The 14,851-nt window shown below is 40.7% G+C and overlaps 1 protein-coding gene across 4 annotated transcripts in view; it reads left to right on the top strand.

Annotated features, from left to right (window-relative positions):
• Positions 1–1,435: 1,435 nt before the first annotated feature.
• CHST9 (carbohydrate sulfotransferase 9) overlaps positions 1,436–14,851 on the top strand; it is an 88,450-nt gene continuing 75,034 nt past the window's right edge. Inside the window, exons 1-4 of one of the 4 annotated variants that reach the window (XM_083880947.1) lie at positions 1,436–1,452; positions 2,888–2,935; positions 3,051–3,151; positions 9,420–9,628. In XM_083880947.1, coding sequence (XP_083737073.1) covers positions 9,529–9,628 — 100 coding nt within the window. In that variant the 5' untranslated portion in view covers positions 1,436–1,452; positions 2,888–2,935; positions 3,051–3,151; positions 9,420–9,528. Of the gene's footprint in view, positions 1,453–2,104; positions 2,185–2,262; positions 2,936–3,050; positions 3,152–9,419; positions 9,629–14,851 lie in introns of those variants that run through there. The other 3 variants (XM_083880946.1, XM_083880945.1, XM_083880949.1) reach the window with 3 other exon arrangements.

Genomic DNA, 14,851 nt, shown 5'->3' with positions numbered 1-14,851 from the left:
CACAGACAGACTGCCGCCACCCTTCTGTAATTTGTTTCTTTTTTGCTACATGTCAGGCTTCAGAAGGTGCTGATTACAGTTACGTAGTTGATGAGCTTCCTAATCCAGTGTCTAATTTCACCTGCATGTTGAATTTTTAATCTTTAATCTGGTAAAGATTCTTATATCAATAGCTGGACTATATCCTCTGCGCCAGGAGAATCTGTGTGGAAGAAGTATTATCAAAACTAACTGCACTAGTCTGGACTTCTTTGTGATTGGGTTTTTTTTTGTTTGGTTGGTTTTTTTTACTAAGTTGTAAAACAAGACTTGGCTCTATCCCAAAGCAATTAATTTATTCTGTTAACTGAAAAAAATTAAAAATAAAGACATTTGATCTATTCAGTGTTATATATGTTTAATTAGTTGATGGATACAGCCTGAGTAGATCAATCTGAAGAAATATGTTTGCTGCATGTACTTACTGAGTGAAATTAAATCTACAACACCCAGAAGGCTAATCTGTATATCCTTACAAGAAGCTTCAGTGACTTTTATTACAATCTTCTGAGTGTATGACATCAGGTAACTAAAATTCAGTTGGCATGTTGTTCTTCTCTAAAATCTCACTGGCCATCAGGGACCAATAAATTTAAATATGAGTTGCCCTTTTTTTTTTTTTTTTTTTTTTTTTTTTTTTTGGTTTGGTTTGTTTCTTTTTTTGTTAAGGCATATGGTTAACATAGGATCACATCCCTGCCAGGTTGTTTAAAAGGGGAAATATGCTCAACTCCCCTGAAGTAGCAAAAACCCAGCCATATTCTACTTCACATTCTCCTTCCTCCCTTTTAATTTCTACTAGCAGCCAGACAAGCTCCAGGTGTGAGGGATAGTCTTTACTCACTAGAACTTCAAAATGGATCCATGGTTGGCTTTAATGGAAAAATCTTTTCTCCCTAGGCTTCCTCTGAGCTGCTAGCTCCTATAATGAACTGTGACTAGGGAGACCCTTAAGTAAGATAAACCAGAGAAAATGTATAGTACCACGGTGAGGTTATATGCATTCACACAACCCAAACTAAGCAGGAGCAGGACAGTTGAGCACCTGGACTGAAATTCCAAGGGAACACTCCTGCACACAGGTCTTGGCTGCCTACGGCTGTTACAGATCCTGGAGAGCTTTTCGGTGAACACCTAAGCTTTGGACAGGGTAATTACACTCTTCCTAGTTAACTCCCCTTGGAAATCAGAGCAGCACCCAGCTCTCTACCCTCTGCTCTGAAATACTTGATTTCAGCTGGTGGGTGATGTTCAGCTTCCTGCCGAAGGCGGTGCTGCATTGATTGGGGATGAGATCCCTGTTTGCTTCCTCAACAGCAGGAGAGACGACTCGAGACCTGTTGAAGTAAAAGATGTTGCAAAAACATGAATGGTTACATTACTGTTACTCCAGCAGAGGCCTCAGTGCCACCGGTGAGCAATGGGGCGGTGAATCAGGGAGCATTTTACAACTATCTGTCTGCTGGGGTAGTGCTAGGAACACCGGGCTGCAGAGAAATGCCTAAAGGGGAGAGACAGAAATCAACTGAGCGCAGCTTTGGGAAGTCAGAACTCCTCTGTGCTTACCCCACCTTAGCAAAGGCCAGAGCTATTTCTTCAAGGGCTTCCCCGAAGAAATGTAAGCAAAGCGATATCCTCGTTAAAGAGAGATAATGCCATTTATCTACACGGTTGGTCTATTGTCACAATTAGCAGATAAGGTTTGCACGGCACACGTGAAGCTCCAATAAGCACTAATTAAACATTTTTCTCTGTCATCCCGTTTCCCATAGACGGCAATAAAGTTTCGACGCTCCCTGTTTTAGCAGCTAATTAAAGCTATGACTTGCCTCTACCTGGCAGATGGGACATATTTATTCGCTAGCACAGGCAGAGAGCTCACCCTGGATGTGTTACCGCAAACAAAACCTTTTAGCAAAGCTCCTCATCTCCGGGCGGCGGAGGGGGGGCGATGTCAGGGGCGGTGCGGGGCACTCGGGGGTGGCCGGGGGGACTCATCTGCCCCAGGGGGACCCGCCCCCAGGCCCGGGGGTGTCCCGAGCCTCCGGGGCCCCTCCCCGGCCCGCCCGGCCCCAAAGTTTGGCCAGGAAAGTTTGTGTGTGTGCAGGCGCCGCTGCGGCAGCGCCTCCCGGGAGCGGCGGGCAGGTGAGGGGCCGCCCCGGGCACCACCTGGGGCGAGCGGGAGGGGGGGGCGAGGGTGGGGATGGATCCCCCCCGCTCCCCGCGGCACCGCCCAGCCCCGCGGCGCCGCCACTGCGGGAGCCGGGGCCGGGGGAGGCGGCACGGCCGTCCCGGTGCGCTCGGCGCCGACCGGCCCTGGGGAGCGAGGGGCAGCCCCGGCCCCCGGCGGGTCCCTGGGCAGGGGTCCGGCACCGGGAGCGGCCCCGAGGGGGAGCGGCGCGGCCCCAGAAGTTGAGGAGATCACAGAGCCCCCGCTGCGGCACAGCGCGCCCAGCAACTTTTCTGCGGGCTCCCTACGCCCACACACACCCCCCTCCTTCGTCACACACCGGGAATCGGGAATTCGTGGCACGTCTCCAAAATAAAATAAAAAAAAAAAAGGGCTGGTATTTTGCCCAGTGCGTTTTCTAGCAGGAGGGAATGACTGGGGCAGGCTGCGAGCCCTGTTGGCGTGCCGATAGCACCTCGGTTCGCTGCAGCCCGTAAACAAGACCCTGTCATTCCAACAGCTCAAATAGGGGGAGATCTGGCTTTGACACAGTCCTTTTGCCAATGTTCCTTCTCCTGAGAGTGGGGAGAAATCCCACCTATAATCCTGTTAGAAGACTGAGAGCCATCAAGTTGCTGTCTTGTGAGCAGGGTTTTTGTTTAACTTCCCAAAATCCAGGGGACTTCCATGGGACTGCTCGCTGACTCCCGGGAGTGCTTCAGACAGGTAAGAGCTAAGCATGCCAAACTTGCCTTTTTCTGCTGAGATCCCTCAGCAGAAAAGGTCCCAGTCCTGACTGGGAAATGTTGCTAAGAATAATAATGATTTTTCCTTTTTGAAGTGAGATGTCCAGCAGCTGTAGGATGAAACCCTTGAAACTGAATATCCTGGTGAACTGGTGAAGTTCCAGACCTGATGCTTTCAGTGTCTTCTCTGTTCTCTGTAAGTAACCAAAACTTTCCATGATGTCTTGTGTCAACCTGTATACACATGGGTAGGACAACTTGGCATTTATCTGTTCTTAACACAAGCATAACTTTTCTTTGTCTAAAACTCCAGCTTTGAATTAATCTACAAGTGTCTTAGGCAAGCTGCTATGTGCATTACACCGACATGGTCTGAAGTTTAATAGGATTTATGGTTGAGGAGTAGGACCAGGTAAGTGGTGTGTGTGTTCTCAGAAGCAATGGGTCTTGCTTACGCCCATTGTTTCATTAAATTGCTTTTTTTTTCCTTTGGAAATATATCAAAAGGATAATGAGGATCTAGTGATGTTAATATATTAAAATGGCGAAATCAAATGCAAACCATATTTTCTTTGCCATGTTATTAATTTTGTATGATATATTGTACATTAGAAAGTGCATTTAAAACAAAGTATAATTGCTATAACAGCATTGTGGTCCCCTCTGTAACAAGGGAGAGTGAAGTTGAAAAATGTTAAATATGTATAAGTTGACTGGCTGGGAAGTTACTCTGATGAGGTTGATGTTTGGAATTTCCTGACTGCTGTTAAAATTTCAAAATTTTAAGCTCTGTTTTTTAAAGAGGTTTTATTGTTTCATAATTGGCAGTGGGTGAGTGCAGAATGCTCACTTTGATAAAAACAGGTTTCTCCTTTGAAGAGAAATCCCTATATACTTCATAAAAAATATTTCATTATTTGTGTCTTATGGAACTCTAACAGAATTCTCTTAACTTGATTTGCAGTGTTGGTAGGTAGTAATCTTCTGTTATTGCCAGTAATAAAAGTTGTGCAGGCCAGATGGTGTCTTTAATTATGCTTTTACACAGCCTTCTTATAAGCAGCTCTTCAGGTGAAGAAGTTGCTGAGGTGTCAGCAGGACTGATGTAACAGTGGGCCTGTTTGCTGCCTGTATACCCCTAGTGAATTCCTATGGACAGGAAGAACTCCATTATGGAAATTTTGGTTTGATTTGGGTTTTGTTTTTTGGTTGGTTTTTTTTCTGAGGGGTGTTTGGTGAGGGGTAAGTTGGTAGGTTGCTTGGTTCAGATTTTTAAATTTTTACAAACATTCTGAGCACCACTGTTTGACTATCTTGATCTGCTTACTCACTTAACTCAAATTTCTGTTAAGGCCTTTGACTTCACCCAGCCATAAAACTCAGCCTAACTTGCTGGAGATAGAAAATGGCAAATACTGTATGTTTATTTCTAGCAACCTTTGTAATAAACCAGAATGAAAAGTAGTACTGGTACCACCTGATATGAGGAACTGTGCAAGCATTGTTAAGAGCTGGAGCTCTGCCTTGTGCTGGTGGTTGTGAAGCCCGAAAGTTGAGATGTGGACAGTGGAAAGGTGATCCTGGAGGATCATCTGCGTGTGAAGTAGGACATGAGCTAACAGATGAGAAGTGAGGGAGGAGGGGGAGTGTTGAAGTCAGAAGATATCCTTGCCTCCTTCTACTGACTGAGCTGAAAGTAGTCTGGGCCAGTGTCCAGCAGAACATTCCTCACTGCAAAATTTTCTCACCGTGATAACTCCAGTGGAGGTATCAGAAAACGTAGTGCTTCTTCAGGTAAGGAAGGAGGGAAGAAAATAATAATAATAAAATAAAAATTAAAAAAGGAAAAAAAAAAGCCCAAAACTCTGCAGTTGCAGTAGCTTTCTGTGTTTTCTCATTTTGTTTTCATTAATTCACTTGTGTCTAAGGAGATACTGAGTGGGTGGGAATTTATAGTATCCCACAGTAATATGAATGCTTTGACCATTATGAAGATTGAGTTTTTTCATCTGAATTCTGCTGGTTAACCCTGCATCTTGATGTTCTTTATTTCCAGGTGAAGGAAAAAAAGCTGGAATTAAAAGGAAAGGTTTCTAAATAGTTGGAGGCAACCTAATGTTTTGCTTTTTTATGTCCTTAATTTTGGAACTAGGGGATGGCGAGGGTTACAGTGGCAAGGGAACCTGAAGTTTGCCAAACATACTGACCAGATGCCATTGGTTTTGTGTGGTCTAGAATAGGAAGGATCCAGGAATGGTACCTGAGTGCTGAGGTGCCTCTCCTCAGCTGCATGTATATTTGATTGCAAGGAAGAAAAAGTTGGGTGATGTACTGAAAGGAGGAATCATGTCAAAAGCAGGAGGTATACTCTTCCCCATTTTTGGGTGGCTGTGTTATTTCAATTGCTTGTGTTGGCCCTGTACAGGAATGTACCTATTTGAACACAAAACACAATGGGGAAAATGCAAGGTTTTTATATCAGTAGAATGAGGATTCTTGAAATTCTTAATATTTGACAAATGTTGAACAATCCAGACTCAGAAATTAATGACTATAGACCTGTAAAATTTTAAATTTTTGCTGTGTTTGTCATCTAAGGCACATAGCACTGTTGTCTGCCAGATTTACTGCTTCTCCAGGATGGATAAGGATATGTAGTAGTCTCTCTCCAGTACTCAACTTGAAATTTTAGGGTGCGTGGCTTGAGTTGAAATAGGTGGTACATTGGGGTCCATACATCCCAAAGAGTTGGGGGTGGCATTGGGCAAAAGCAAGAATCTAGTTCAGCATATGTGGAAGGCACAGAGCAGTTTCTCAGGCTACATTAGTTCCCTTATAGCAAGAACCATCCAGCAGGATGGTCAAGGTATCATCCAGGGGAGCCAAGTTGCCCAAGACTGGAAGCTGAAAAAAAGATGCACAGCTTAAGCAGGGATGCTGAACCTCTGCCTGGATATGGCTAATCTCTTTTGAAAATACTTGCGTTGAAAGTAATTGCTTCTTGGTTTTTCACGGGCACAAGAAAGCATTTATATTGATTAAAGAATATTTGCAGGTATTTCCTTTTGCCCAGGATGCCTGAGACTGTAATCCATGACCGTTGCTTTTTAATACAAAAGGACCAAATTTGTCAGTGTTATGCAGTCATTTTTCAAGTTCTACTAGAAGACTCACAGACACAGACTTTTTTAAATGTCACTATAATTTTTTCATATGTGGGTTACAAATCACTGTGTTAAATAAATTAAACTACTCATTCAAGCTGAAAAGTCTTTAAAATCTTATAAGGTAGCAGAATAGTTGGGTTTGATGTATTTAGATTCTAACCTGAGCTAAAATCAGTAGTCTTAAATTAAAGTAATGTTACTCTTGTTTAAAACGAATCTTAAAACTTAGCCAACACATAAATGAAGAACACAGTTTAATATAAATTAAATTTAAATAAATTAAACTAATTGCAAGCAGCATGTAAACTCTTGATACAAAGATAATTATAGCGACTGTGATGCTGGAGTGAATCTGCCTTAGGGTGTGTTTGGTAGTTCAAAACAAAAAAAAAAAGAAAAATATCTTTAACTGCTGTTTCCTTTTACAGACTTCTTTCCACTCAAAACCAAAACTAATGTAGTAGAAAAACATCTGTTTTCTTATTAGAAGGTTAAATTGCTTAAAAGTTAAATTGTTTAAATTGCTCCTTATTTTACTGTGCATTTTCATCATCACCTTTGAATGCTTGTAGATGGTGCAGCATGCAACTGTGATGGTGTTTGGGCAAGGTCAGCTCTATATCCTGTGCTGTCATGGATCATGGATGTATGTGATAGCAGCTACTGCTAAAGGAAAAACCATTGGCACTGTTCCTTGGGTAAATCCTTTGTGGGCTGTAATTTGCTTAAACTTGGTCAGAAAGCCCTCAGGGTGGTGGCAAGAGCTGGGCAGACAGGGAGGATAAGAGCAAGTGGCTGGAGAGGGCAGCAGTGCCAGCCTGCAAGTGTCAGAAACATTCATGGCAATGTGGTGTGAGATACTTTACTTTCAGTATCACCCATGTGGCCTGAGAAGGCTTTCCTTGCCCACTCAAGGACACTGTTTTTCAGAAAGAAAGGCTGAATATGTGGGAGCTTTGTGTAGTCAGAGATGGAAGAAAGTAACAACATGACAGAAGTGGGCTTATTTGGAAGCATGCACTGTCTTTGTGTGTGTTTGGATTCCTCACCTTTTGATTATGAGAAAAACTTGTGAATCCCAAACAGCAAGAAACTGATTCCTGCTTTCTAGTACTTTTAATTTAAGTAATTTATTTCAAAGATATATTCAGACCCTCATATCTTATTTATTTGCTAGGATTTTTTTTTTCCTCCTAAACCAGATGCTGTTAATGTCCTGTTACATGAACAACGCAGCTTTTGTTTGTGGGAAAACAGAAGAGTTTTGTATCCGTCAGTTCTATGACTGGTGGTTCTTGAAGCATTGTTTGTACTGGGAAGCTTCTGTCTCCTCAGCAGAGTAACTTTTGAAGACATGCAAACAGTGCCTTTCCTGCAGCACTGAAGTTAGGTGCAAAGCCCTAAGTAGCCTTGTAGTGTAGATAAAAAGCACTTGCAAGTCTGAGAGTGCTGAGAGCACTGTCGGAAAAAAAGGTGCAAGTGATAACAGCTATGAAGAGCTGGGTTAAAGGAGGCTCCACTACCCAGACCTATACAAAAAGCATTTAACAGCATTCCCCAAGCACTTTGTTTTTGGCAAATTTTCACTGCTTCCTTCCAATCATGTGCATCATCACAATAGCTGCAAACAGGTACTTGTATATAACATAGAGGAAATTTCCTCTCTATAGAATCAAAGCAGAAAGTGTAAGGTTAAGAATAAAGCCTCTATCACCTTCTTTTCATGTGCCTGGTTCGTACGAGTTGCTTCATGACCCTTACAAAAAAAGACTTCAGACAGAACATTTACATTCTGTTAATGTCTAGCTATCTGTCTTCTACAGAACAATTACACATAAAATGATTAATATTTAAACCGTGGTTTACATTTTCTGCAGGCAAGTTCGTGCTTAAGAGAAGTCTATAATTTAATGGCACAGAACTGAAAAAACATCTGAAAAGTCCTGAACAGTTTTGTTGTTCTTGAAATCTTTTACATCTTTCTAACATAGTTACTTTGTTCATTCAACAGCTGTTTTTAATGGGAGTTCCTGCTAAGTTTTATGTGTAGTGTATTTTTAGAAACTCAGCAATTATAGATGTAGCAGGGCAGAGGTATTAAAAAATACAAACTTGTGGAACATGGAGTACTTGTAGGTTTCAGAATAACTGTTAAGTGCCTGCATTTTCTTTTCTGTGTATTTAACACATTTATCTTTCAAATATCTTCTAGTAGGCTGTATTCCTCTAATAGCTTGAGTTTTCCCTAGCATTCTTTGGAGTAGTTCATCAGACACTTCTGTCATATGCACTGACAATGATCTCCATTATGTTGAATCTTAAGGCATTTTCTTTTGCTGTGCAGGCCAGTTTCAACAACTGCTCTTCAGCTTCTAAAAAGCTAACTTTCAAAGTGAGCACATTCTCATTCAGGTTAAGGAGTTGTACTCTAGTGATCCACAGTCTTCATGTTCTGATGTTATAAAATTAATTTTATGGCCCCTTTGTGGCAGATGCAGGGTATCAGGTAAATTACTTCCTCTGGGCCCAAGTCCTTCCACTGTTGTTAAATAAAGTAGTCTTTTTGATAAGTTTTTACAGTTGAGCTTGTTTCCATTAAACTTAGTGGCAAGAATTGAGTTCCTGACAAGTCCCTCTCCACATTAGAAAACACAGCTGAATAAAAAGATGAGCCATTAATTCGTTTTCTGTTCTGTTACTGATACCATCTTATGCTGACATTTCCTAATCCTGCAAAACTCAACTTGGATTCATATTTAAGGGTGAATATCATTGTATGAGTCCTCAATGCACAGGATGAACCGATGTCGGGGCTCTGCCAGCAGAAGGGTCATGTTATGGGGTGACCCATCCTTAATGACACATGGTTATACAGGCCAGAAGCAGAGGTACTGGGATGCCCATCACAGGGGGCTGGCAGTCTTTTGGAGTGTGACCCAGCCACCTAGGAATCTCTAGCTACTTGCTGTAGCTTCCCAGCTGTGATGGTTGGTGGGCAGAGTGGGGCATTGGTGTGACACCCAGTAACCTCATTTGGGTCATTACCTCCCTCTGTTATGACAGCAGGTGATGTTTGCTCTTCTGGAGGTGGAATGGTCTTTTCATCCACTTTGAGAAACACATCTGCTTGGAACTCATTTGGGAGTAGAAAGAACATCGAGACTGTGAGCAGAAATATAAGCATTGAAAGCAATAGCTTGTGAATGTTCCAGCTTGTATATAGTATGCTGTTAACATAGTCTCTGGTGAAGAATAAAAATGTAACACGAGAACAACATCCTTCTCTTGTTATTCCAGGTTGGTGTCTCTGGGGAAGATACCAAAGAAGATGTAGGCATGCTGAAGACTTCAGAAAAGTGAGGAATGAGTCCTTCTGAAAGCTGAAGAGAAGCCCCCTTGTAGGGTCATGAACCTAAGACAAGTCTTCATGTCTGTACTGCTATTTGGAGTAGCTGGTCTACTCCTCTTCATGTATCTGCAAGCTTGGATTGAAGAACAACATACAGGTACACTGTACACTGCGCACTAGGTTCTCTCTCTCTCTCTTTTTTTTTTTTTTTTTTTTTTTTTTTTTTTTTTTTTTTTTTTTTTTTTTTTAATGTAGTTTCATCTATTATTTTAAGATGACCATAGACATATTGAGGACATCTGGGAGTAGAATCCCCTCCCCACCTTTGGAAGTAAAATGGCATTGAAAATAAGCTTTTTTTAACTGCTACACTTCATTAAGAAATTTCTTCAGTCACATGAAAAGATGCCCCCAGCTACCTAATCGTATTGTATCAGCTTCATTTGCAAAAGCAAGTGTTGCAAAAGCGTTCTGCACGTCCAATTTAGAAATTATTGTCTATGATGATTTGTTGTGGGTTTTATACTTTACATTTTGTGTCGTAAAGCAATTTTGGAGAATAAGTGCTGTGTTTTATAGACAAAAGTCGTCTTCCAAGCACCAGTGCTCATGGGATCATCCTTTCCCTTTCTTTGTTGTTGTTGTTTGAGACTGGGCTTCCAAGATTTTTATGTATAGAGTCAGAGTCATATTGCAACTTTGGGTAAATCTGTGTAAGCATTGTCTCAGGATTACACTTCTGAATTATATTTCTGTTGTTATTTTCCCATTTATGATGTTTTGGGTTACACCCCAGCTTGATCTAAATTCTCCTATGGAGGAAACTAAACCAGGTTATTTACCTCAACCCCTACTAGAAGCTCAGTTGATGAGACCAGTCTAGAGTCAGTCTGAAGTAACCTTCCACAGAATGTATAAGGGGTTCATGTCAGTAAGGTCCTCCACAGTTTTGTTCTGCAGGTCCATTTCTGTGAAGGCATATCCTAGATCCTACTTTTAAGCCTGTATTGGGGTGTTAGGGTTTTGTTTTCAAGGTTTAGGTTTGGTTGGGGGTTTGGGGAAGTTTTTTGGATTGTTTGGTTTATATGCTTGGGGGTTTTTTTTGTCAGGGGTTTTTTATTTGTTTGTTTCCAACTTGTTAAGTCTTGACTTTTAGATCCTCTTGTCTCTCTCACTCAGCTCCCATTTCCTCTGTAAAACTCCTATTTTTTAGTATGTTGATACCACTGTGAAGAAATATATCTTTAAAACCACATTAGTCTCTGGCTTTATTGATCTGTGCTGTTATTCCATATGAGCTGCTAGGCTCCAGCGTGTTTTAGAGAGCAGTGTTGAGGGGGAAGTACAGTGCATCATTTCTGCAATTCCTTGAGGGTTTTTTTTTTTTTTTCAACAAAGTGCAATGATCACAGCATTAATTTTGGCTTGTAAATTTTTCTGGGCAGTCCTAAAGTATTCACAAGCTTGTATTAACAAATCTGTTGTAAGAGGTAATACAGGCTCCCTTAGGAAAGGTTCCCTTGTAATCAGTTGTTGACAGAAGGGTGCTGGCAGAAACTGAGCATGCAGCAGAGGGGGGTCTTCCTTGAAAATCTCTGTTGTTGTCAGGAATGTTGAGGGCACATATCCTTGCTTTCAAGGTAGTTCAGGAATGTAGATGATGACTGTAGATTATTGATTTATTTACTTGCTGACATTCTTCACATTCCTTGCATCTTTTCTTGTGCTGTAATTAACCTTTCTTTCCTTGCAGTACTCCTTGTTGCTGTTTCTCACTGCAGGGTTTTTTTTCACTTCTTCCTTTTGTATGTATCTCTCTACCATTAAAGAAAAATGGGAAAAATAAAATAAAGGTTGAATTAGGACAGACTCTGTTCTTTTGGCCAACCAGATGCTTTCTTTGGGGTTTTCTTTGATATATTGCTATAATCTTCTTCAGGAGAGAGGCTTCTCCTCGCACACATAAGTCATTTCCATGTGGAAACATTTCTCTAATAAAATGGAAGCTATCAGAGAATAACAGAATGGTTAGTGAGCTTAAAGTGTGACTGCAGTTTTGAGTGCCCTTTTATCTCACTGGACTGCTGTTGTGACAGCACTTCATCAAGATCCAAAAAAAAAAGAATTTTGGCATTCTCTACAGTAGCAGTAGAGAATGTATATGGTCACGCATGTTGGCAAGAGCATGGCAAAACTCATTCTTTGGTGTCTGCTCTTGCTTCTTTTTCCAATTTAACATTTAGAGAGCTATTCTTTTTTATTTCAAACACCTGTATCTCCCCTAAACCTTCTGCAGCACAATTCTCTAATGTTCCCTTCCTGTATGCTGCTTTAGAGTTGATATGAAATAGAACATATTTCCATATTCACAATATACATTAGTTTAGTTATGGGCATTTTGAAATTTTTTTTTCACTCTTCTGCTCTGTTTTTCATATTGCCATGTGTTGTGCACTGTGGCTTTTTTGGGGATGAGCTGTATCTGGAGAATCCTAAACTGACAAGTATCTTTGCAAGGATTTTATGTGTTCCTTTAATCCTCTCACTAGCTGCACAGCTGTAAAACAGCTAGTTTTAATCTGCAAGTGGCTGAGCATGTGAGGTGAAGTTGTGTTAGGAAATGGAAAGTGCGCCTTGTGCTTCTCCACTGCCGCGCTACGAGCCTGTAGAGACAAGTGTTTGTTGTGGGCAGAACTATTTTTATCTTCCACAGTGCCCTGCTCAAGACTTACAGCATTCATGTTTGCACTTGGTTGCTGAAGGGATGGAAAATATCTGTGAGTTTAGGAAAGTATCTGTTTTGCACCTGTGAAATGCTTCTCCTTATCACCCCACTCTTCTGAATATCTGGAGTCTTTATAAATCACAATCTCAGGAAAAGATAGTGAATTTTACTCTGTTGTCGTTTGTAATGTTCATGCTTATTTCTCAGGCTCTTTTAACTGTGGTGTGAATTATTCCCAATCAGATGTAGATTTTTTGGGGGAACTGGATAATTATATGGTAGTTATCAATTCCCTTATTAATGTTTGTCCTACTGTTTTTAAGTTGGTATGTTTTCTTTCACACTTGCCATTCTTATTGCCACTTTTTCTAGTTATTCATAATTTTTCACACTAGATCCAGTGCCAGTTTCTATTCATGGTTTGCTTTCTCTCCTTTTGGGTCTCCTATTTCTGCTTCCTGTTCACGTCACAGAGATCTCAACTGTGATTTGATTCCCCTGTTTGTCTTATTTCACTCTAGACTGATCTTATCCAAGCATTTTTTTCTCTGTTTTATTTTTACAAACTTCCCTCATTAGTCAAATATATCCAGCCCAGGAACACCTAATTTTTCATCTTGTCCATCTACTCCAGATGTGCCTGCAGGCTCAGCAGCTGGATGCACCTTTCAGCGCAGCCATGTCCTCTGGTCCCTCCCACTGTGCTTGGACTCTTCAGAATATATCTAGTCATGTTTATCATCCCTTTACCTTAAAAAAAGGGAAAATCTTTCATTTAAAGATGTCTAAGAAACAGCTGCTAGCTACATGGTGGTCCTCTCTGATGGCTTTTCAGAGACATTAGCAGACTGAGAGAACAGGGGAGTTTCTTGGTTTGGCTCTAGGCATGGAGTGTATGAAGACAGGATGATATATCTTTACTACTGTTGGGTAGCTTCAATTCACCTCAGTGGAGTAATTGGGAACAGACTTGTCCATAGTCCAGTGTTAGCATCAATGCATACGGACTACATCTGGATGAAACTTTTAATTGACAACATTGATAATATGGTATATATGGAGCACTTCATGTTCTACATATATAAATATATTCGTTGTATATAAATTCACATACATTAATGAAACTTGATGTGAATTCAGCTAGATCCTACACCTTTACTTGACAGTTCTCCATAAGGTCTTGCATTATGTAGTGCAAGCATCAAATATTATGGCATTGATTAAGAAGCAATCACTATTTGTTATATGCTTAGAAATTTCCAGCGCTGTTGATCTTATTCAGGTGAAGTGAACTGCTGGGTCTTCCAGGGCTGATGTTGAGTTCTGTACCATGAATCACCTGAATTTGGGGGTTGTGGGGTACAAAGGACACTTGCGATTTAATCCTGAAATATTAGAGATATGAAATGGAGTTTTAAGATAGGGAATCTAATTTTGTACTTTAAAACTCTTCCTTTTTAGGGGGATTGATGTGATTTAGTGTGACTGATTATTACAAAACAGTCTGAGAATATCTTTGAGACCAGAACTGTATGCTGGGTTTGTTATTTAGGGTTTTGCCATGTGTTGGTTTTTTCCCTTCTCGCAAAGATCCTGTAATTACTTTTTTGTGAAGTGTGCCTAGTACATCCATGATTATGAAGGACTACATTAGAATAGTGTAGTCTTACCACTAATTAAAGGGCTGCACTGCCCTCCCATAGATTTCTGGTTCCTGAGGGTGAAAAACTCTGCAGCTCCTCTTTCCCAGCAGAGGAAAAGTATCTCACTTTAAGGATACCAAGATTTTCCATGTGCTTTCTCTTCGCTTTGCAGAGCATCAGTTCTGTAGCATCAGTGGTTGCCCAGCCATCCTTCCGTTGTCCATGTGCTTTCCGGCAGTTCTGTCCATCTACTTCCTGGAGAGTTTCAGAACACATTCCTCAGGCCACAGGTCTTCCTTTTGTAATGAAACAAAATAAAAATTCAGATAAAAATCACATTTTTAAAAAAATTTGAAATTCCATGTGCTTTCATGCAATTTTTTTTTGCATGAGCTTTCACAATTCAGTCTGCTATTGCTGTAGCCATCCAGGTTGTATCCATTATACACATCCCTTGCCATAAACAGGTGGGCTTTTTTCCTCACCTTGCCAGATTTGGAAATCCAACGGAGTCTTTTGGGTCCTTTGGGTCCTTTGGGTCCTATCTGGTGAGACAGGATTTTTTGAGTCCATGGAGTGCCTTTCTTCATTATCTTGGCACCCTTAAATAGCAATTGAATATATGTAAACATAATAATGTTTACTCTGTTGTTTTTGTGGGCTGGTTTTTTATTTAAACTTTGTCTAAGTGAAGAAGCATGGGTGTGGCTTAAAGAACCACTCATACATGATGAATTGCAAAGGCAGCTGTTTCATGGAAGTCATAGTTTTTCTAGACAATCATCAGAAAATACATTAAAGTAATATATTTGTAGAAAACAGGTTTGTAGATAAAGGTGAAAAGAACACTGCACAATAATGGTTGTTAATTATGAATAATTAAATTCTTCAAGTAAAATTGAATTATTTTTGCTGTCAAATTCCTCAGTAGTTTATGGGAGTCCTCCTAAGTCTGCTGGAGAATATCACTGGTATGGCAAACAAATCTTCAGGTTTACAATGCCCCGTCCCT

The sequence above is a fragment of the Zosterops lateralis genome (assembly GCF_965231275.1).
Source record: "Zosterops lateralis genome assembly, chromosome: 1".
NCBI classification, from domain to species: Eukaryota; Metazoa; Chordata; class Aves; order Passeriformes; family Zosteropidae; genus Zosterops; species Zosterops lateralis.
Note: the sequence above shows the minus strand (reverse complement) of the source record. Positions and strands in the feature narration are given on the sequence as shown.